This window comes from Balearica regulorum, chromosome 2 (genome assembly GCF_011004875.1).
Source record: "Balearica regulorum gibbericeps isolate bBalReg1 chromosome 2, bBalReg1.pri, whole genome shotgun sequence".
NCBI lineage: Eukaryota > Metazoa > Chordata > Aves > Gruiformes > Gruidae > Balearica > Balearica regulorum.
The window spans coordinates 125,040,357-125,062,149 of NC_046185.1; the positions used below are offsets into that span (position 1 = coordinate 125,040,357).

Genomic DNA, 21,793 nt, shown 5'->3' on the forward strand with positions numbered 1-21,793 from the left:
ATACTCCAGTGGTGTAACTAAGTCATGGAGAGGTAAAAGTTTCCAACGTGGTGTTGAAAAAGTCAAAAGATAATGTTAGGTTTTAGGAATGTACGTAAACATGCAGCTCGGTATAAAACACTTCAAAAAGATCAAGGGTTGAGCCAGGCTTGCTTAGTCATGAATAAGATGTGAAAACTCTAGGGAATCTCTGTGCTTCTAAATGAAGCCCGGTCTGAGCAGCGTGCCTCCTGCCAGCTTGAGAGAGAGTGCATCTCAGCCCTGGATCTTGCCTAACAAGCCAGGAATAATGCATCTAAAATAAGGGTTACTCTGCCCCCATCCCTCCCTCAGTCCAAATGACATCTTCCCCAGCCCTGCACCTTTACCAGTCTGAGCCTTCAGAAGACTTCAAACAATCTCTTATGATTCCTGAAGGCTCTAAGTCATAGCAGTACAGTTCCCTAAAAAGGTCTGCCTGGTAGCAAGGGCAGAGAGGATGAATTAACAGAGTAGATTTAGGCAGAATCTACAGATAAAAGTTACGATCTGGAAAATAGCCCAGAGACTCGCACTGCATGGGTTCAGGAATCTGAGAATAGGCCTGGCCATTTATGGCTCCACTGGACTGGGGGTGGTGCAGAGGGAAAGCAAACAACACCCCCCCCAAATCACCAAACCAGCAGTGGTTTGTATATTTCTATTTGTTGGAAAAACAGGAACCTGGTATTGTATCCTAGTTAACCTTCATAGAACCTTCATAGAAGTTATTAAACAAAATAACATTTGAGGTAAATATTTGCATGTGAAAATTTTCATGTAATAGCAAACATGCAGATTTCCATATTGATTAAATAAAATGCTTAAGAAATATTCTTCAAACATTGTCTTTATGAGTTCATCAGTGTAGAATGTCCTAGGCATGGGCTGTCATGGGCTGACTGCTGTGCTCTCTGAGAACAAGAGGGGAAGCGGTCTGGAATTCCCTTTGGTTTCATCTGACTGGAGAAGGAGAAGTACCTTTTGGGAACTTTTTGCCACCTTTTATGCTTCCTTTACCATTTCTATTTTGAAAATAATATATTGATAACTGCTCTTTTAAGAAGTGAATTTTCATCTGACCTCACACCCAGCTTATTAGACACATTCCTATCTAGCAACAGCATCAAAAGTCTTACTAAAACCAAGATATAACATATCTACTGCTTCTTTATCCAGTTTAAGCCAGTTAACCTTCTGTGTATAATTAGATAGTGGAACGCAGCCACTGCAGTGAGTAAGAAAGGAGTTCAAGGGTAAATCAAGCAACTAGTCGGCTTGCAAACTATCCTTATCTAGTAGTTATTGCTAATAAAGATTATAAAGAATGTAAGACATCTTTTTGTTTAAGAGAGTTTCTAATTATTACACTGTCATTCATAGTGGTAGATTTACCCTCCAACATGTCTTTGTGTTTTCATTTATTTGGGGGTTTTTTTTCACTTTCTGAAGCTTTATGTGCTTGGGTCATCCGAGACAGATGCTAGGCTGGGCCACAGATCAAGTCTGGGGTGGTAATTCCCTTGTCTCCCATTTCTCATCACGTGAATTCTTTCATTTCTGACAGGGTTCTTGGAGCATTTCTTGTCCTATCCTGCATGCCAGTGCTATCAGAATGCATCTCTCTTCCTATGTAATTGAATTAACATAACTAATAAAATGTAATTATTCCCAGTTAAAATGAATTAGTTAATATTGCTCTCATTTCATTGTTTTAAATGGAATTGAATAAGACTCTATGCTGTAAAGACATTTTCCTTTTAATATGTTTCTGTTCTTTTAAAGAGCTGTCTGATCTCAATCTTCTGGCACAAAGTGAAATGCGAGTGGTGTTTGGTTTGTTTCTTATACATTACTCATGGGGCTGGCTTAATAGCTGGGGAATAGTTATGAGGATAGTTAATAGCCTGGCTCCATGGAAATTTCTGCTGGCAGGAGACACACAGGAGTGGGAACTTACTCAGTGATTTCAAGAGAGTTAAATAACTGTGAGAATAGGTAAGGAAATATTTCATGTCTGTTTTCTCTCAGATTTATGGCTGATTCAAGGGAAACAGGGTTGTTTCCTTTTGTCTACCCATCACTCGGGGTGTGGTGCTAATACACCTACCTTATTTAATGACTGGCTACTGATGAAAGGGTTTTCTGCTCTTCTCTCTCTATTTACAGCTGTGCATTCCTGCCCCCTGCCTTGTCAGCAGAGATACTCATCAGGCCACTGCAACAGTGAGCTAAATTGGTAGAAAACTAATTGTACAAAGAGAAACATATGGTTTTTTATCTGTTTAGCTCTAAATTGGCTCAGGTTTGTGTCAAATAAGTTGAAGAAGTGGAGGTGAGTGGCTGAGGTTGGGAAGGGGCAGTCATTTTCACCAGCAGCTGCCTGTTAATTGGTTTATCTCTGTAGTAAAGCTGAAGGGCACAACACTTTAAGCTGCATGGATAAATGCTCTTTTCTGCATATTGTCCCTGCCCTTGTACAGCAGAAGTACTTGAGGACAAGCTGTAAGGTAATCAGGGTTAAAGGAGGAGACATTATTTGTAACTTGAGTCAGGTTTCCCAATCCAGTGAGCTGTGTACCTGTGGCAGTGCTGTGCTGGCAGACCAAAGAGGTTGTGCAGGATCAGTTTGTGGCCAGGGCTTGCCTCTTCTTGTTGAAGTGCTTAATGACTTGTGCTGGCTTAGTGGCCTCTAGGAAACAGAGAGGTAACCTCAGGATGAGCCCTCAGAGCAGAGTGAGGGCTGCATCCCTGGGTGAGCCGCATCCCTTCGTTCTCAGACAGCAGTGAAGGGAATTTGGCCTGATGTTTGTCAGGTTCAATTTTGTACAGTGACATTTGGATCTATAATGGCAATGAACCTTTAAAATATTAGTTAGCTGTTATTCTGTCTCATCTTTACTAAGCTACTGCAAACAGCAAATGCATTGGACTGGCAGCCCTAAAGCAAGGTTGGTCTACAGTTGTAAGATTTTGTAAATAATCACAAAGACCTAACAATTTTGGATGAAATCCTAGCCATACTGGGAATCCTGCTGCTTATGGTTTAGAGGTTTGACCCAAGGATTACTTTTTTTTAAATGGGATGCTGAAAAATTTACTATTTGACTATATTTGCTCATAGACAAGTTGTTTTGTGTGTGGTTTTATTTGGCGATTCTTTAATTGGTTGAAATCAGTTCTTTGTACACACATACTTGTACACAAGTTGATAATTTGTAAGTTTCGCAGTATTTCTTAGTGTGCAAATGTGAGGTGATTGCATCATGTCGTGCCTCAGTAATATGCCAAATGGATTGGGGTATTGGGGGAAGGATATAAGATACCAATATCACTAAAACAATACATGTAAGTTCTTACTTGTGAGGATTCTTAACCATGCTTAGCAATGTACTTGGCTTCTCTTTTACCGCTTTTAAAGCGAAGGAAATTTCATTTGCTTTAATCTGAATTCAGGAATTTCGTTTGCTGATTGGTGGAACAGATCCTGTTTATATTCATTCCCTGATGGTAACTGGTACGATAGAAGTGTTTTAATAACCCTCTTGAGTGGATGCGTGGAGGAGAGAGGGGGACTTTCCTGGGTATCCAGATCAGTCATTCTCTGTGGGGGCCTGGTGGTAGGCTTGTCCAAAAGAATAGAAATGGATGACTTGGGCTTACAGGCCACTTACTAGAGTGAGTTAATACAGTGCACGAGTTCATACTGTCAGCAGCTGCATTTTGGGTACTTCTGTGTCTGATGCAAGAATGTATAATTGGGAAAATAACTCTGATTTTCAGTTGGGAAGCAGCAGCTTCTGGTGGTTTGTGATGCTTTTATTTCCTGCCAGGTTTTCTTCTTCTTTGCCTTTAGAAGATGAGGAATAAAAATCAATAGCAGAACAATTCTACACTGCACAAAGAGAAAAGGAGGCTATCATATTTCTTATGGAAAATCCTATTAAAGAGACACCAAAGGGAACATCCAAATGGTCCATGCTTAGTGAATAATAAAATGGGTAGAAAGGATCAGGCTAGTATTATATCCTAATTTTTTAAAATCAGAGGTGCTCTACCAATATGCTGCAGCTGTATGCAGTTGTCTGGGATAATTCTTCAGCCCCAGCCTGCTCCTGACTGTCCTTTTTTTACTCAGAGCAGGATCTGCATCAATATAATTGCTTTTGTGGCAGCAAGAGATTCCTCTTGACCATTCTCTTTCTGTGTCTTTCTGTCTCTTTCTAGGGCTTTGTAAGATTTTCAGTGAAGAAACGAAATGCTTTTGTGAGAAGTCAGACCTACAGACTGAAGGTTTGTCTGCAGTGGATCTAATATGCAGTGATGGCCCTGATGAGGCCACGCCATACAGCTGTGCTTATCTATGGAAATGAGCTGTGTCCCCCACTGCAAGAAAAGCTGGGCACTATAGGTATAAGGCTTTCAGAAGACCCAGATTCCAAACTACTGAAAATTTCTGCGGTTCTTTGGTAGACTGCATGATGTATACATCTCATTTATTTGTCAGAGACCTCCTTTTTCTACCTTTCATCTGTCTTTAGTTAGATGATAAAACCATTATATTCTCTGTTGTCTGCACAACAGCTTGTATGATACAACCTTGATGTCAGCCTGTAAGCAATGCTGTAACATAAATAAATAATCCATGGTGAGAAATAATGGTAATAATATGCAAGAAAAGGAAAAACCTCAATAAAAATGAAGTGTAATAGCAAGACAGCCAATATTATCTACCTCATATAATGCCTCTGGTTTATGCTGAGAAAATGGTAGAGCTGTGTTTTTCTTAAAATTTTATCAGTTAGTTCTCTAAGTATTTGTTGCTCTTGGTGCGATGATGTAATTCTATCTATCTGTTTTTAAGGAAATGAGTTTTTAGCCATCTGATAATAGTGATACACAATGCCTGATCAGGACAAAAAGTTGAAGAGCACAGAAAAAGCAACAGGCAAAAAACCTCATGGAATCTCTATGAGGTATAGTATCTGACATCTTTCTTTGAACTTCAGCAGGACCCATGTGGAATTTGCACTAGCTGCCAAAGCAGAATGCCTTAATTTGAAATGCAGTATAAACATGACAACTGTTACTCTGGTCACAAAGTTTATTTACACCTTTGTTGATTTAAGGCATTCTGGAGAAGCTATAAATTGTTCTCTGTGTAAAATGGGGACACTAGGCAACACTGGAAAGCTTTTTTTTCTGTCAGTAGCATTGTTGCTTGTTGACCTTCTTTACTCTTACAAAAGTCCTTTCATGTAACTATTAACACATATATTTATGCTATTGTGTTTTATCCTAGGGATTATTCTGATCTTAAAAGACTTCAGTCTCTCTTAAATGTTCAGTCAAGCAACAAACAGGTATTTTTCAATAACTATTATTTTTCAATAACTATTAAACAGGCTGTAGAACTGGTGATTATGGTTTGTGGCAGATACTTAGGATATTGTATTCCATTGTGATTGAATGTGTTAGTGCAATCTTGTGTAGTGGATGTGGTGTTGCTTTTTTTAAATTAATATTTTTTTTTTATTGTTGTTCCATATAGTCAAGTAGCTAGATTTGGTTTTTTTTCCATGCCATTCCACAATGTCACGAGAAGGTAGGCTTAGAGATGTATTACTTACAACATGAAGAGTGGTAAAGAATATAAAATAAAATAAAAAATCAGCATTTTAAACATAAACAATTTGTCTCTGGAGAACACCACTTCAGCTAAAAATCTTCAGGGCATAAATATCAACGCATGAAACTTATAGGACACAGTGAAATCTCCTTCACCTCAAGTGACTTAGTGAATCTTGTGTTTGCCATTTGAAGCAAAGAAAACCAACACATGATGATGGGTGTGAGTCCTTGGAATGCCAGAACAATTTTTCCCTCTCTATTCTGTAAAAAGATATGACAAAATGACTTAGGGAATCATCCATGTGAGATAGGAGGTATGCAGTCCCTTCCAGGAGAGAGGCATGGAATTGCTTCTGAGCAGAAAGCTGAGACATGTGAGTTCTACAGCCTAAAAAGAAGATGAAGGTTGTGCAATTGTAGAAGTGGGACAGGTAAGGAGCATAGATAATAAGTGTGTGTTTCAGATTCTGTTGATCTTTATTATTATAAATTTTAAAAGACACTGTTCTTCACGTTTTATATATCTCCATGTAGTTGTTTTTCAGCCTTGCTTTACATCATTTTTCTGCCACATCAGTTTTGTTTTGCGTGGGGTGCATGTATGTTTTATAATGGCAGATTATAGGTTCAAGTCAGAACTTGAGAAAAGGTACTTCTACTTGATAACATTCTTATAAAACTTGAAATGCTGTGTTTGACTCATGAGTACTACCCCTTAGCTTCCAGCTATACATTTTGAAAGTGGTCAAGCCAGTGTGACAAGAGCTTGGCGAAATGTCAAAAGCAATGAACAAAACCCCCATGGTCAATGGCAAGAATCAACAGAAGCTGTTGAGCTGGAAAACTTTAGGTAAAAAAAAAAAAACTAATATGATGACACTGTGTTGTATCTCTGGACATCTTTATGTATCCTAAGCTTCCTGAAGTGTTGAAGGCATTTATGTTTGTACTTATGGCTGTTACTTGTACTTTCATGTTAACCCACTATCCAAAATATGAATGATGTATTTTTAACTTTCTAAATCTAACTGTGAATGTTCCTGCCTTTGTAAGTTTCAGACACATACTCCTACTCAACAGAGTGTGCTGTTCAGAGTTAATATAGTCAATTTAAAGAAAGTAACAGTTTCTTTATTTGGAAAGCTTTTATTATACCATTATAATAGTCCCACATTATGCATGAGAGTGACTATTCTTCCATGCTGTTAATGTCTGAAAATCTGAAGATGTGTTATTCTATTGTAACTGCTGATATGACATAATTTTTTCTTGTTAATGCTAAGTTTTGGCAATCTAAAATTATGTTGTGGCAAGATAATCAGCAATTCAGCATTCTTCTTTTTTTCCTTATTAGCGTGACCTACAAGAATGAGAGAAACTTTAGCAAACATCCCAAACACAGGCTGTTTCAAGAGATCTTTACAGCTTTAGTTAAGAACAGACTTAACTGCAGGTCAGTATATTGAACACATTCATATCCAAGGAGAGTCACTCATTCTTGCATTAAGTGAAGAACCAAGATGCATGGATAATGTTTCATATTGTTTCAACAATATATATGGCATATATGTTTCAACAATAGACCTCTGCGTGGAAACTACCAGCTTCACATCTCTGCATAATCTCAGTTTTAAACAATCACTTCTGTATCAGCTTTGAAGACCAAATGCTTGGGTTAGTGGGATGGAAGAAAGAAGCCCTGGGTACTTGACAAAATTTGGATGACCAAAATTATAACATCTGCTGTGTTTCCTTGATAATTTGTTCATATCTTCTGTCTGTAATCTATGGTTTGCTTTTCTAATTTCATTTTTATTTTACTGATTGTACTTGTATTTTATGGACTGCTGCCTATATATAGAAAGGTCAGTGGCTTACATAAAATTCAGATGAGTTTATGCTACTATTTGTATTTATTTCTATTCATGTGTATAGCAGGATTAGAAAGGGAAAACTCTTTGTTATGCTGCTGTCATTTGAGAGAGGAAGAAGTGCAAGACCTTAAAAGAGGGAGATACAAACAGATATTTTCGGGAAAAAAAAAAAAAGGAAAAAAAAAAAATTAACAAGTGTTTTTCAGGATTTCTATTGCTATACACCATTGCAGTCTGTTGTTGTTTTTTTCCTTTTTAAAGCCCAAGTACATTTTCTGAAAAATCTTAAGTTGTACAGAAGCTTAAAGGAAGAATCTTAGAGCATTTAAAGTTATTAATGTGTAACTGCTAGAATTTACAGAAGTACCTAAAACCTACCAAAAAAAATCACATAGTTTGCTTAGACCCTTTTTAAGAACTAACTAGGGATCTCATCTTTGATTATTTAAATAGCAGTGAGTTTAAGACACATCATTTATGTGATTTGTAATCTAGTACCTCTTTTTTTGCAAGTGAACTTTATCATCTAAGTACCCACCAATGGGATATCAGTGGCTCGGGTTCATTTGCCAAAAAGCTAAGAATAATTTGTGTTGTGTCTTCCCGAGTTCTATTTATACATTGTGCCATACCTAGCTCGTATTTTGGTTTTTGTTTTCTTCGGTACTTGTTGATGATGATGATATAGCAAAATCAGCTTTGTATTAAAAATGAAAGCACCAGATAAGATTAATGAAACAAGTATATATTGGTAGGTATATAAAACCCACAAGGTAAGTGCAGTTACAAGGTCATTTAGTTGCCCTTTTTAAATATTTTACTATGGCTGTGATGGTGTCCTCTCTTTGGAACTACTGCCATTGCGTTGTGTCAGAGCCTTAAAAACTGTCACACTCATCTGCATTACATACTTTTGCTGGCATAATTATCTAGTTTTGGGTGCAAGAAAAAATCACACCCACTTACTGGCATCAGTGTGTCAGCAGAAGTGCTGGTTGGAGGTAGTTCTGTTGATAAGAAAGCTGTGATTAGCTTAGCTTAAGCAGTTTGGATAAGGAGTATAACTAAGCAGGCAGAAAATATCTTGCTGGCATATGCTGCATATACATTAGGGTATCTAGTAACGTATTGTAACTATAGTAGAAGAGGCTCTCAAACGTTAACCAGGCTCAGAGAATTACTGTCCCTGCTTGGAAGTGTGACAGATGTGTTGCTCCATTAAGGAAACTAATTTCTGTCAAGAGTGAAAGCTTTTTGAAAGAATAACTTTTTAGAACCACCGTGGTAATTATCTTGAGGACAGTTTAAAATCTGACCTACAAGTTTTTCTTACCAGCATATGGTTGCTGTTTTCTTTCCATGAAAGTTAAGTGGCCAATTATGGAAGCATAATGAAACATAGTAGTACTTTGGGCAGAATATTGGCATAGAAGGGCTGAGATTTTTGTTAGTATCTATTTGTAAAACATTTATTTTTATCAAAATATTTTTAGCCATTGGTGTCGTTCCCAACTGCAAATGATAAAAAGGGAAGAGAACTGCCACGTCTCATAGACTTCTTTCATTCCTTGGAAACTTGCCCAGATACTACAGATTCTGTCCTTTCAGTTAAAACAACAAAAAAACCCCAACCTCACTGCAAAGATGTCCAATTTTAGGTCTTTTTTAAATAGGAAAATGGGAATATATACCTTCAACAGACAATGGAAGCAGTGATTCCATTACTGGTATTTTGTGCAGGATTACCGCCCCTGGATGCTTTGTGTAAATCTGAGTTGTGTTTTCTGCCAAGTCTTGTTTCTTGTGTGGAGAAATATAAAAGAGGAAGTTCTATTTGGAAGTATAATCCTATATCAAAAATATTTAAACTAAATAACAAATTATTCTAATGGTATTAGAGTTCTTAAATCCCAGGATAGACTATGACCATTCAAAAATTATTTCAAATCTAGCGATTTTTACTTCTGTAGCACCCATGTGGTTTTTAAAATATTTTTATGTAGGTGTATTTTGTGCACTGAAGTTTGATATGTGGTTTCTCAGTGATTTGCCCTTTAGGCCTTGATCCAAACACTAAAGTAAGTTTGTATCAAAGTATGATCATTTTCTGCTTAGAGATAAGCATGTACTTTCCTGCATCAGTTCAGTGATAATAAGTAATGGCTGGCAGTGCTCATATCATGAAATCAGTTTATTTAAAGCTGTTACAATGTTTAAGTATAAATGGTATTAAAAGTTCTATAGTATAGGATGTTGTACAGCTGTTGTAGGTCAGTAATCTTCTAGTTGATTTTTTTCTTAAATCCAAATGTTTTATCTAAATGTTTTAACACTTTTTTATTATACTTGGTTTATGTTTTGAATATTTCTTTTACAGGGAGTGGGTTAATCAAGCTCCATCCATTCATTTTCTTAGAGTATTAATCTGCCTAAGATTACTAATAAGGGATCCATGCTATCAGGTCAGTATGTCGAAATATTGTTTCTTCTTGGATGAGAGAGTGCATGTAAGTATCATACATAGGAGTTGTGTTAGTGCACGTGTATAAAAATGTGCATTCTTATGAATGCATACTTATTATATGTATGTACCTATATTTCTATATGTGAAGATGTGATTTGCAAACAAACAGATTCCAAGAGTGAATTTGCATTGTTACTGCATAACTTCCTCTATTTCTGATATTTCTTATGTAGCATCTGTTGTTGCTAACCCTAACAAAGAACCTGTAATTCTCCGTAACAGATGGCTTGATCATTGCTCTGAGCCCTAGGCTCTGTACTTGACTTTACCATATAGATATGTAAAATTCCCATAATATAGTAAGTGAAGAAAACTGAAAGCTGCCTACTCCTCCTAGCAGCCCAATGCTCTGAACTACAAAAACCTAGCTTTTAATTTTATTCTGGCTATTATAGTTGTTATTCATAGGACTAAGCCTCAGACATCTGTTAAAATATTTGGGTTTTTGTATTTCTTTTCTATGTGTTCCAAAGCTTATGCTGTTTTTCCAGTTTTAGAACCTTTAAAATTCACTTCTGTGTTTTTATTTATCTACTTTATTTATTACTTTATAAGTAATTCTGAACTCTGAAGGTGCTAAGCATCTCCAGAATCCATTGACTTCGACCACTGGAGTTAAGGTTTCTCAACATTCATAACAACCAGAGCATTTATTTTCTAGTGTTCTCTTATTCTAGTGTTTTCTGTATTTTGACTCTTCTTTTCTTTTATTTTATTTTAGGAAATGTTCCACAGCTTGGGTGGGATTGAAAATCTGTCTCAGGTAGGATTCCTCAGAGTACCTTTGTCCATTATGTTGCATGTCAGTTTATTATGATTAGAATGAAATACACTGTAAAAAGCAGTGTATATATATTCTTGGTTTATGGAAAGAAACAAATCTGTTCCTCTATTTGCACATCAGCGGTTGGTGTGGTGTTTTTTCACTAGTGCACAAAGCTGCTTTCCTTATAATCTAGCAGCATTTAACCCAGGACTTGTAGTTAGAAGGCTTAACATACACCTCCTGAAGTGGGAGAAGGATTAGAAAAGTCAGTATGATTGGTTCAGTCAAAAGAAACTGTAGACTTTTGAAGGAAGATGAGCTAAGTCACCTTGAACTGTAGCAAATGACTTTTCAAAGGTAAAAGCATAGTAATAGAATGTTGAACGGGTTTAAATTTGGGGACTATAGTACTTCTGCATTAAAAAACATTATTGATAACTGACTGCTTTATTGTTATTGCTCTGTGTTAATACTACTTTACTCCTGGGCTTTTAATACTTGTTCATCAGTGCCAATTTAGCAGTGAGATATGACATATCTTGAATATCTTTGAAATTGTTGGGAGTTTTCTTTTGAGGAAAAAAAAGAGAATTTTTATAACAAATGTATCTTTCTAGAATGCAGTCATTACTCATTAATATTTATGGAGCAACCTGTATTTCAAAGAACCAATAGCATGCTATGAGCCCTTTGGTCAGACAATCACCTGTTTGAAACATCCCCAAAGTTGCAGGAGTTAAAGTTTATGAGTTTCTAATGGGTAGGGTTTCCACAGGAACTGCTTGGTGTTTTCCAGTGTCACATGTCATTAATGCTTGGCCATGCTTTTTGAGGAGCTTGCACAGTGCAAAGTGCACTGGCCTGCTGAGACATTGGCAACATCTGCAAGTGGAGTCCTCAGTGGCAGGAATCCAAATTGTATAATTGATGATTTTTACTATGCATGTGTTGCTGGCATAGAGAACTTAAAAATTCATGAAATACAATTTTTATGATTTCTGAACTTCTGGGGACCTTAGCCTTTTGTGTCCTTTGCAGTGAGATAAAATTAAGTGTTAAATGGGTTTCAAGCACTCCAAAATGCAGTTTGGAAAAAGTTATAGCTGAGACTTTCAAAAATCCACCCTTTTTGGAGGGTGGCACTAATTTCAATTTTTCTGGAGGGGGGCAGTTTCAGAAAAAAACCTGTTCTTGTTTTAAGGTGTTTGGGGGTGTTTTAGTAGAAAACACTAATAAAATTATTATTACCAATATTACTTTGCATAGTAGTGTCCTCCTCATGTGAATTTTCTTTCTAAATTATGTGCTGCTACTATTAACTATTAATTGCTACTACTCTGTACCATCTGCTTGAAACTGCTGTAGTTTCCCTATCCAGAGTTCTGGAAATTTCAAAATGCCACCATATGTAAGACTAATAGATAAGTGATGCCAAGAATCATATAATGATTTTGTATACTAACAAACATGATATTCTTGTGATAATTCTCATTTCCTGGAAGAATATGTTTGACTGCATAGTTATTAGGGTTATTAAAAAAGATTGACCACCATTTCCCACCAGTTGGCTATGGCCAACCCCCCCCCCCCCCCCCGCCCCCAACCAAAAAAACCCAACAACCTCAAAACAAAACTCAAACCCAAGATCTCCCCCTGCAATTGTGTAGGTTTTATCGAGTCTGAGCTTTTCAGCTATGTGGACTGAAGATCCATCTGGCTATTCCAAACAGTCGCCAACAGTAGATGCTGAGGGAAAAGTGTGAGAGCCGAAACATGAAGTGGTAACTCCCCAGAAAACTCTTATTAACCTCTAGGAGCTTGCAAAGAAGGGAATTTTGGCCCCAGAAGTAGGGTCGTTGTATCTGATAGTCTTCAGTGGATTTTCCTCTTGTGGAATTTTACACTTGCTTTTTGAATTCTTGTACTTCCAAGATATCTTCTGTTCCCTGACAAGTTTTACAGCGAAAGTATGCGGAATGGTGCAGATGTACTCTTTTGTGAAACAGATGCACCACCTACAGGCTATTTCTATGCATAACACTCTAGGTTTATGAATTCTTATAATTTTATTTTTAATGGTATCCTTTACTTTTTTTCTCCCTACTTGTAGTATATGGAAATGGTAGCAAATGGCTATCTTGATTATGGAGAAGACCACCATAATGTAGACAAGTTGGTCAACATGACATGTAAGTGTTATGGCTGCTAAAGTAAATGATAAGGGCACTTACAACTTTTCATATGAGGCTTAAGATGTTTAAAATACTTGAGATAGTTGTTAAGTAAGATATTTCTAGATTCATTGCAGGCATCATCACACAAATAAGAACTGAAATTGCTGTGGAGAAGCACATCTTGGTTTTGGACATAAATCATATTTCCTTAAGAAGTTAATACCTCTTTGTGCACTGAAATAATAGAGTAGAATGTTCAAAGAAGAGTCATGGTTCAAAGAACTTATCCACTGTTTTGCTTTATTATCTGGCTAGTAAAATGAAAAATATTAAGTGGTGGTAAAGCTTCAATTTATGTGACTTCCTTTGTTCCATAGACATTTTCCAAAAGCTTGCTGCTGTTAAAGATCAAAGAGAATGGGTTATAGCAAGTGGAGCACATAAAGTAAGTGCTTTATAAAATTGCTAATTATAACCAATTAGCTACTTAATTGAATGACTTATGCTTTTCAGATTTGATCTAGTTGGGAGTAAATTCCTTACCTTGTCAAGCTTGTAAAGTAAGATAATCTCAGCTCTGTGTTTTATAGCTGTATTAGTAGTATCATAAAAATTATTTCTTGTATATGAGTTAATTGGCCTGATGCATGGGTATCGATTGTTTGAGATAAATAGATCCTAAATGTTTGGCCTAAACTCATTCATATAAAAATTAGTACTCATATTTACACTGTCCTGAACGACATGTTACTATGATATAAATAGTTTTATGTAATTTTTTAATATAAATATATTTTGATTTATATTTTTAATATAAATTTCTGCTATGATTTTTCACTTATCGAATATTCTAGTATCAACCTAGACAGTGACAACCTAGACATTCCTTGCTATACATTACCATCAGTCTAAGGGTCTGTACTTGACCATTGCTGATTTGCGGCCAAACAGAAACAGTAGAGATCAAGATCAGTATAACTAGTGCTTTTGATTCTATTACGCTGCAGTAAACATTGGCAATTGCAATCAGATAGTATCAGACAACATATTTTTAGAGAATCAAGACAAATATGAAATTTATTTTGATATAAATCATTTACAGAATATATGTAGGGCCTTAAATTACATACTGCATTGTTTAAATATAAGCTGAAAATTAACTTTTTGCTTCAAGAGGCCTTGATTTAGAGTTCTGAAGTGCTTTACACAGGAACAGATTTTTACAATGGTATATTAAATTGGGCAGATGCTGTAGCAGTCCTTGCTTGTCCTAAGACTGTGTGTATTCTAAGATTTTAAGTGTATATTTAAGTATACTTAAAGTGTACTGTAAATCTACCTAAGACTTTTAGTGTATTGTGTAAGGATTTGGTATCTTAATTTTGACTTTTCAATAAATAACTCTATATGTGTTTCAGTTGTAAAAGAAAAGAATATAATTTATATTTATTTATCTTGCTTCATGTTTCATTTTCCAGACCTTAGTAAATTTGTTATCCGCCAGAGACAGCAATGTGCTTTTGGGTGCCCTCCTTGCTCTGACTAGCCTAGCAGAAAGGTAGGTTCAACTTGATTTGCTGTAGTTCCCAAGAAGCATTTTAGTGTTATCTCTTGACACAATATTAAAACTACTGTTGATGAGGAGGACTTTCTTTTTTTTTTTTTTTTTTTTCTTCAAAATAAGGCCTTGTTCTGTGGAGCTCTATGAAGTGTGCTTAATTTTACATTGAAGCAGTAGAAACTAAGTAGCAACTTTGGTCCTTGCAGCAGACTGCTTGCTTATACAGAGAACTTTGCAAGGCTGGAGTCACAAAATCTCTCTTTGCAATCCCTGTGCAGGTTTCTGGAATTCTTACTGGCTTCCTGCAGATAAAATTCTTTTGTGCTGGACTTAATATAACAGTACCTCACAATAACCAGCAAGAGTATTGTTCAGTGTAGTAAATAATGAATGCATGCGCTCAAATCCATGTATATGAATCCTCTCTTCACTAATGACTGTTTTAAATAAAGATAAGGCTTCTTTTTCCTTCTGTCGAGGGAAAAAAAGGAAAAGGAAGATAGAGCATTTTTCATCCTTAATAGTTTTATAGAAGAAAAGCTGCTGCTTCTTCATTATTGTTCTGTTGACTTCCAGACTTGTGTAACAATTTTATCTTTTAAATGAAAAATTATAAGAAATATCACAAAACTGAAGAGAATGGATACAATTCCTTGAGATCAGTAGAAATTAATTTACTAAGATTTCTCTGGATTTTCTCTTTTCCCAAATTTCTTTCATTTTATTTCAGTTTAATTTTTTTTAATATCAGTATTAAATTACATGGTGCTATACATACATTTCCCAACTTCTATTTTACTTTCTTCACAGAATTAAATGTGTAACATTTGGACTGGGCAAGAAAGTGTTTGGAGTATATTACAAATGTTAATGGAATTTGTATTTGATTCTAAAAATGTACCTTGTTTGCTTAGTTTCTAGTATGAAACAAATTAAATACATTTGTGTCTTTACTTTTACACATTCATGTTTACTTTTTTTGTATTGGGAAAATTGGAAATTATTGCAGTGTCACTCTTGACCCAGCATATTTTTGTGGCTTTAAATATTTGTGTGTACAATATGATATTATTACTTAAGACTTGAGGAAAAAAAATAATTGGTCAAACGTATAAGGAGTGAGGCTAAAGAGCAATGTGTTTTTTCATATAATTTGATTTGATATAAATGCCAGGAATAATCAATTTGTAGTCCAGAATGTAGGGAGAAGATAAGTGAGCTCACCATTGTTGAGAACTTGCTGGTGATATTACATGAATACGATTTGCTTTCTAAAAGGTGAGACTTTGCTTGTAGATTAATTGTGTTAAAATATCTTTTGACTTTTTCATTTAGGGACATGTTTATTTAGAGGAATTAGATAATGTGCCACTTTAATATACTCAAGGTAAAATTCTGATACCTATGTATTTTCAGTCAGATATTGATATAGCAAAATCTTTTCTAGTAGTTTTGTTACAAGCTTTCTCCTCTCCACTGATGGTCTACAGCGTGGTACAAATAAATTGCAATGTTACCATAAAGTGATAGTAATTGCTTTTCTTGGTGTATCTCCTCTTTGCTGCTGGGAGACCTGAGTGGTTAGACGGAAAGCATGTTGAACTCTGACAGTTCCTGGGATGCCCAATATAAAGTAGTAAAAAAATTGCAAGAAATACAGCTTTTGTAGTTTATGCCAGAGGCTGGGTCAGATCTCACATTCCTTCAGTCAGAAAATCATAAAGGTTCCTTCAGTTCTTTAAATGTCCTTTCATCTCAGCTAAGCTTGCTAGCTGAGCGTAGTGTATCTGCTTTTCAGTAAGAACCTGAAAGACTCTCAAATTTGATGTCACTTATCCTATCACATTTAGAATTCTGAAGAGATTTTTATAAGTTTCATGCTTAATTATTTCACACATGTAAATTATTTTTACATACAACTAAAGATAAAGAAAATGAATGTGCCAAAAGATTTTATTTGGTTTCTGGGTTTGAAATAATTTAGACTATATGTAAACCAAAAGTTTATTATAAAAACTGGAATTTGAATGTAGACAGGAAGCTGATGAAGTTCAATGCTAGTTAAGAATAATTTTGAATTTGGATATGAATCTGAATTCATATGTTTTGCCAAACACACATGCAGCTTTTTTGCTTCAAGTGGAAATGGAAATCCCTAACCATATTTGCTATGGAAAATCCACCTTAATTGAAGTTAATGAAAATCTCGTATAAACCTTTTAAATGATATATTGAATCATTTTTGTAAACATAATATTCAAACCATACTGGACAAGAATCACTATTATTTGTGGAGTTATTCTAATTCCACAGATGGACTTTACAAGTTCGTGCAGTCAGTGCTACTTGTAGTACTAATACCGTTAAGAAGAAGGTGGTACTATGGATGGCTGCAGTCCACCTGGCCACCTCCATCCTGGCTGTGTATGCTTGGCTGCCTATGCTGACAGTCAAACTCAATGTAAATATTATTTCATCGCTTGTGAAAATTTGGACCTTCTTTTTCTTTACTTAAACAGTGACTTTAACCAGTTTAATGTGACTTTAAACAGTTTAACTTTTTTTTTTTTTAAATAAGAGGTCTTTGTTCTTTCTTAAAAATTTGCTGTATTTTTTCCCCCTTTGCTAACTGACAGTTTAAAGTGATGATGGAATTATTGTTAAAATTTTGTGCTGATATTTTTTTTTTAGGCTCACAGCAGAGTTGCTACGTCTCCTCTGTGCAGAGTCACAAGTCAAAGAACAAGTAAAAATGTGTGAAGGAGTTCCAGTCTTGCTCAGTTTACTCCATTCTGATCATATTAAACTTCTATGGAGTATAGTTTGGATTCTGGTGCAGGTTTGTGAAGACCCTGAGACTAGTGTGGAAATCCGAATTTGGGGTGGAATCAAGCAGCTCCTTCATATATTACAGGGGTAGGCTTTCGGTCCTCAACATTATGGCAATTTTATGAGACTGTTTCATATTTTTAGATCTATTTGACCAAGTCCTGTTTTATCAAACAGCATCTTTGTTTTGTTCAGCTGTATGTGATGTCTGCAGAAATTAAAAGGCTATTTAGAACATAATGAATAAGCAGTATTATTTTTCAGCTATGCATATGTCGTTGTCTTAAAGTGTTTTTCATATATTTCATATTTTCAGTGTGTCAACTAAATAATGAATAGATTATAAACGTCATTATAGTCTACTTAGTTTTCCTATTAATCAGACAACTATTTAGTGAGCTAGAATTGTGAATATAATTGATGAACACAGTAAAGAAATTTTCTGCTTAAAGGCTTGTTTGCTTTTTCAAAGTGTATTAGCTTATTTAGTGAAAAAAATACAAATTTTCAGAACTTAGAAATGGTTAACAAAGGTATGCTAAGCCATACTTTTTACACTACAATTTGATTTATTTTTTTTCTTTGCCCCAGGGGAAGAAATCTTGTTTCTGATCGCTCTTCAGTTGGAAGTTTATCTAGTGCGAATGCAGCAGGGAGAATCCAACATCTTCATTTGTCAGATGATTTGAGTCCTGATGAGATGCAAGAAAATATTTTCTCACTTCAAGCAGGTAGGTTTATAAGGCCTAATCCTCTGTTATGTATTTACTTACACTTGTGGAAAGGGATTAAAATATTTCAAAATTGAAATTATAAACATTTATACCTGCTTTAAGGAGTGGGAGCACCAAGTCAGATGTGTTTATTTCTAAATGCGCAATACCAGCACATACTGTCAAAAAGCACAGTTTTTTTAGAAAAAAGGATAAAGTATTAAGTACATGGGAATCATATATATTTCTTCCACCTGTAAAAACATCTTGAAAAAAATTTATATATTTTAAAAAAAATTTGGGTTTAGCCAGAGCTTATATTTATTTGATCATATTTTTTCTCTCTATTCAAATTTACTATGGTAGATGAATCATTAATTGATTATCATGGAACTCTTTCAAAGTGGTATTTTCAAGACGACTGGTCAGGTGAGAATTCCTCAGTAGTTATGGAGAGAATATCTTTTAGAGGAGATTTCTCAATAGCACGTCAACTATCCATTCTTAAATGCCTTCTGGAGGATCATGTCTTTTTCCAGTGACTATAGAAGGGCAATGCAGAATATCCCTATAGGATTACATGAGCCTTTGCAGTATCTTCCTGAAAGCTGTATCATAATATGTAAGTGTTTGTTATCATGAATGTTCTCTCTGAAGAGCTGGTAATGTGAAATAAATTGCAGTACCAAAAGTACTGCCAGCGTAGAGCATGTTTCTGGGTTACTTCTGCCTTCCTTAAGGACTCCTAAGAAAGAGTAAGCACCGAACTTGCAGAGGTCTTTTTTAGTTCTGAGTACTTGTTTATTATTTTTAGCCTTCTGTATTGCGTGTAAGTAGCAAGGTTTTGTTAGCAGGGGGCCTGCAGTGGTGGTCACTGTGGGAAGAGGTAAGGGATTGGCCTGTGCTGGACACAGCTGGTTCCAGCTGGCTTCACAAAAGACCCAGCTTGCCAAAGCTAAGCCCATCAGTGAAGCTGGTGGTGCATCTGTGAAAACATAGATAAGAAAAGGCAAAAATGCTGACTGAGCAGAGAAGGAGAAGAAAAAAAAAATACAGGAGTGAAAAAGCCGTGCAAACACCAATGCCAGAGAAGAATGAGGGGGAGGAGGTGCTTTAGACACCATAGCAGAGATTCCCCTGCAGCCTATGGGAGAGACCTTTGTGGAGCAGGTGTTTATGCTGCAGCATGTGGAGAAGACCCAGGCTGGAGCAGGGGAAACGGGAGGAGAAAGGAGCAGCAGAGTGGAACTGTTATGTACTGGTTGTAACCCTCATCCACCACCCCCAGTGCTGCTGGGTGAGAGGGCAGAAGAGTCGGGAGTGAAGGAGTGAAGATGAGTCTGGGGGGGGGAAAAAAGGATGGTGTGGGGGGAAGGTGTTTTAATTTTTTGTTGTCTTTTTTTTTCCCTATCAAAATCTATTTTAATTGGCAATGAATTAAATTATTTTTCCCCAAGTCAAGTCTGTTTTGCCTCTGATTGTAACTGGTAAGCAACCTCCCTGTCTTTATCTTGACCCATGAACTTTTCCATCCTATCTTTTCTGTCTGTCCTGTTAAGGAGGGAGAGTGAATGAGCAGCTGGGTGAGCGTTTGGCCCTTAGCTAAACTTAACCTACCACGCTATCTGAATATCTTTATGAATCTGTCCCTAAATGCTACATCTGAATTTGTATTCTAGCTTGTTGTGCTGCCATTACTGAATTGATGCTCAATGAGACTAACGCTTACCAGGTAGTACAGGTAGGAAGACTTTATTCAGTTAAGTAAATCATTATAGTTTACAGTTTGACTTAATTGTTCTTATTTGTTGCCATCATTTAATTAACAAACAATGCATTTGAAAGGGATTGGAAAATATGCCTTTATATAAGTTTAGTGTCTCTGTTTCTTCATACATTTGCATATACAGACATGGAATTAACTGAGAAATGTAAATTCTGAATTTCATGAAGTTTATTAAAACAAACTCTGTGCAGCTTAATATTGGCATGCTGTTGCTTCACAAATAATTTCTCTTTTCCTCAGAGTTTGGTATTTCTGAGATAACTTCCTGGCACTGCATCCCCAGGACTGTGTTTCTAAACTGCATTTTAAAATGTAGTATTTAGAGGCACTAAAAATAGCAGCAGCTCTTTCAGTTATATGCCGAGAAAGTCAAGCTAACTGACCTCTAAAGGTTTATCTTGTTCAGTGGCAAAGAACTCTTGTGTCAGGCAGTTGAGAACCATTTACTTCTGCTGTAGCTGCCCTCTACCTGTCCACCCTGTGTCCTTGTCTCAACTTACAGCCTTGATACCAGTCTTCAGCAGTTCTGGTAGCAGGCCAGAATGTGTTTATAACTTGATGGCTCTGCTGCACAGCCTAAAACCTTAGCTCAACTCTGCCTTCATGAACAGTTTAAGAAAACACGTCAGGAACTGCAGCAGAACCTCTGCAGAACTGACACATATTTTCTTCAATTCTGCTAGAGAGGAGAGTAGTCTCCAGCATGGAGCTTGTCAAGTAACAGGGAACAGTACTGTAACTAGATCTACCAGTGCCCATCTATCAAACCATCATGATGGATACATTAATGGAGGACACAAGTATGGTTACATGAAAATGGAAGCTGAAATACAGTATGGTTTTCACAAAATCCTACTGAAGGCACAGACCTATTCCTCAGGCTATCCCTTATGGTGTTTCTCCAGCTTATGTTTATTGTGACTCGATTTTAGGTTCCTGACAGTTCAAAATATCCACATGGTGACAGTTATTCAGTTAAGTAAATCATTATAGTTTACAATTTGACTTAATTGTTCTTATTTGTTGCCATCATTTAATTAACATTAATGGTGACAGGAGATCTGTTGCTGCAGTTTCCTTCACCTCTAGAGACAGAAACATTTCTTCACTATGTGTTCGCAAGTTCTCTCTGCAGTATCAGTTTAAATGTAACAATGATTTCATTCTTATGTACGTTTAAGTCATTCGAGCTTATAATTTAGGTGTGCAGAAGGATGTTGAGAACTTGTCACGTGGTATTAGCTTCTGATTTATCTGAAGTAATATTAGTTTTTATTTGTGGTTTCTATGTAAAGGAGTGCTATTAATACTGACCTTTCACTGTTACCAGGCAAATGGAATATATACAATAGCAAAGCTGATTTTACCAAACAAAGGAAGGAATGATGAAAAAGCTAATTTATTACAGGTAACTCCCTTTATGCTCATTGCACATTGAAAGCCCCAAAGAGTCCCTGAGAATTTTTTATTATTTTAAAGTTTATTTTAAAGTGCAGTAAAAAAATCTTACTCAAAGGGGAAGAAAACCCACCGAAACAAAACCAGGAATAACAAATGCCTCAGGAACTAAAAGTTAAATAGTGTTTCAATTTCTGGTGTTCTGTTCTGTTCTGATCAGCTTTGTTTCTGACACCTCATATAGTGTAAAGAAAAGTGAGTATTTTTCTTGTTATAATCTCTCCTCTGCTTTTTCAGGCTTCCCAGCATCAGATCTTCTTTTTAGTGCCTTGGTCTTCATTGAAACTCACAGTTTTGATACTGTACTAATATGTGTTTCTTACTGTGGCTGTTAAAATACAGGAAAACATAACATGAAGTAGAGCAAATTTAAATGTAGCCTAAATATAGAGCTAATAAGCATAGAATGACTCTTGGTTTTGCATGATAATACACCCACCCCCACCCCCACCCCCCCCA

The 21,793-nt window shown here is 36.0% G+C and overlaps 1 protein-coding gene across 8 annotated transcripts in view; it reads left to right on the top strand.

The window, feature by feature from the left end:
* Window positions 1-21,793, top strand: part of NEK10 (NIMA related kinase 10) — a 105,267-nt gene that overhangs the window by 335 nt on the left and 83,139 nt on the right. For 4 of the 8 annotated variants that reach the window (XR_012834072.1, XR_012834073.1, XM_075745765.1 and 1 more), the window contains exons 2-16: window positions 4,246-4,429; window positions 4,883-4,994; window positions 5,321-5,381; window positions 6,369-6,499; window positions 7,004-7,102; window positions 9,901-9,985; window positions 10,769-10,810; window positions 12,924-13,002; window positions 13,365-13,432; window positions 14,466-14,545; window positions 15,740-15,826; window positions 17,240-17,464; window positions 17,969-18,108; window positions 19,770-19,831; window positions 21,207-21,284. Coding sequence is in view for 6 of the 8 variants with exons in the window: in XM_075745765.1 (XP_075601880.1) it covers window positions 4,921-4,994; window positions 5,321-5,381; window positions 6,369-6,499; window positions 7,004-7,102; window positions 9,901-9,985; window positions 10,769-10,810; window positions 12,924-13,002; window positions 13,365-13,432; window positions 14,466-14,545; window positions 15,740-15,826; window positions 17,240-17,464; window positions 17,969-18,108; window positions 19,770-19,831; window positions 21,207-21,284 (1,311 nt within the window). In the remaining 2 variants the exon portion in view is untranslated. The remainder of the gene's footprint in view (window positions 1-4,245; window positions 4,430-4,882; window positions 4,995-5,320; window positions 5,382-6,368; window positions 6,500-7,003; window positions 7,103-9,900; window positions 9,986-10,768; window positions 10,811-12,923; window positions 13,003-13,364; window positions 13,433-14,465; window positions 14,546-15,739; window positions 15,827-17,239; window positions 17,465-17,968; window positions 18,109-19,769; window positions 19,832-21,206; window positions 21,285-21,793) is intronic. The other 4 variants (XM_075745768.1, XM_075745767.1, XM_075745769.1 and 1 more) reach the window with 4 other exon arrangements.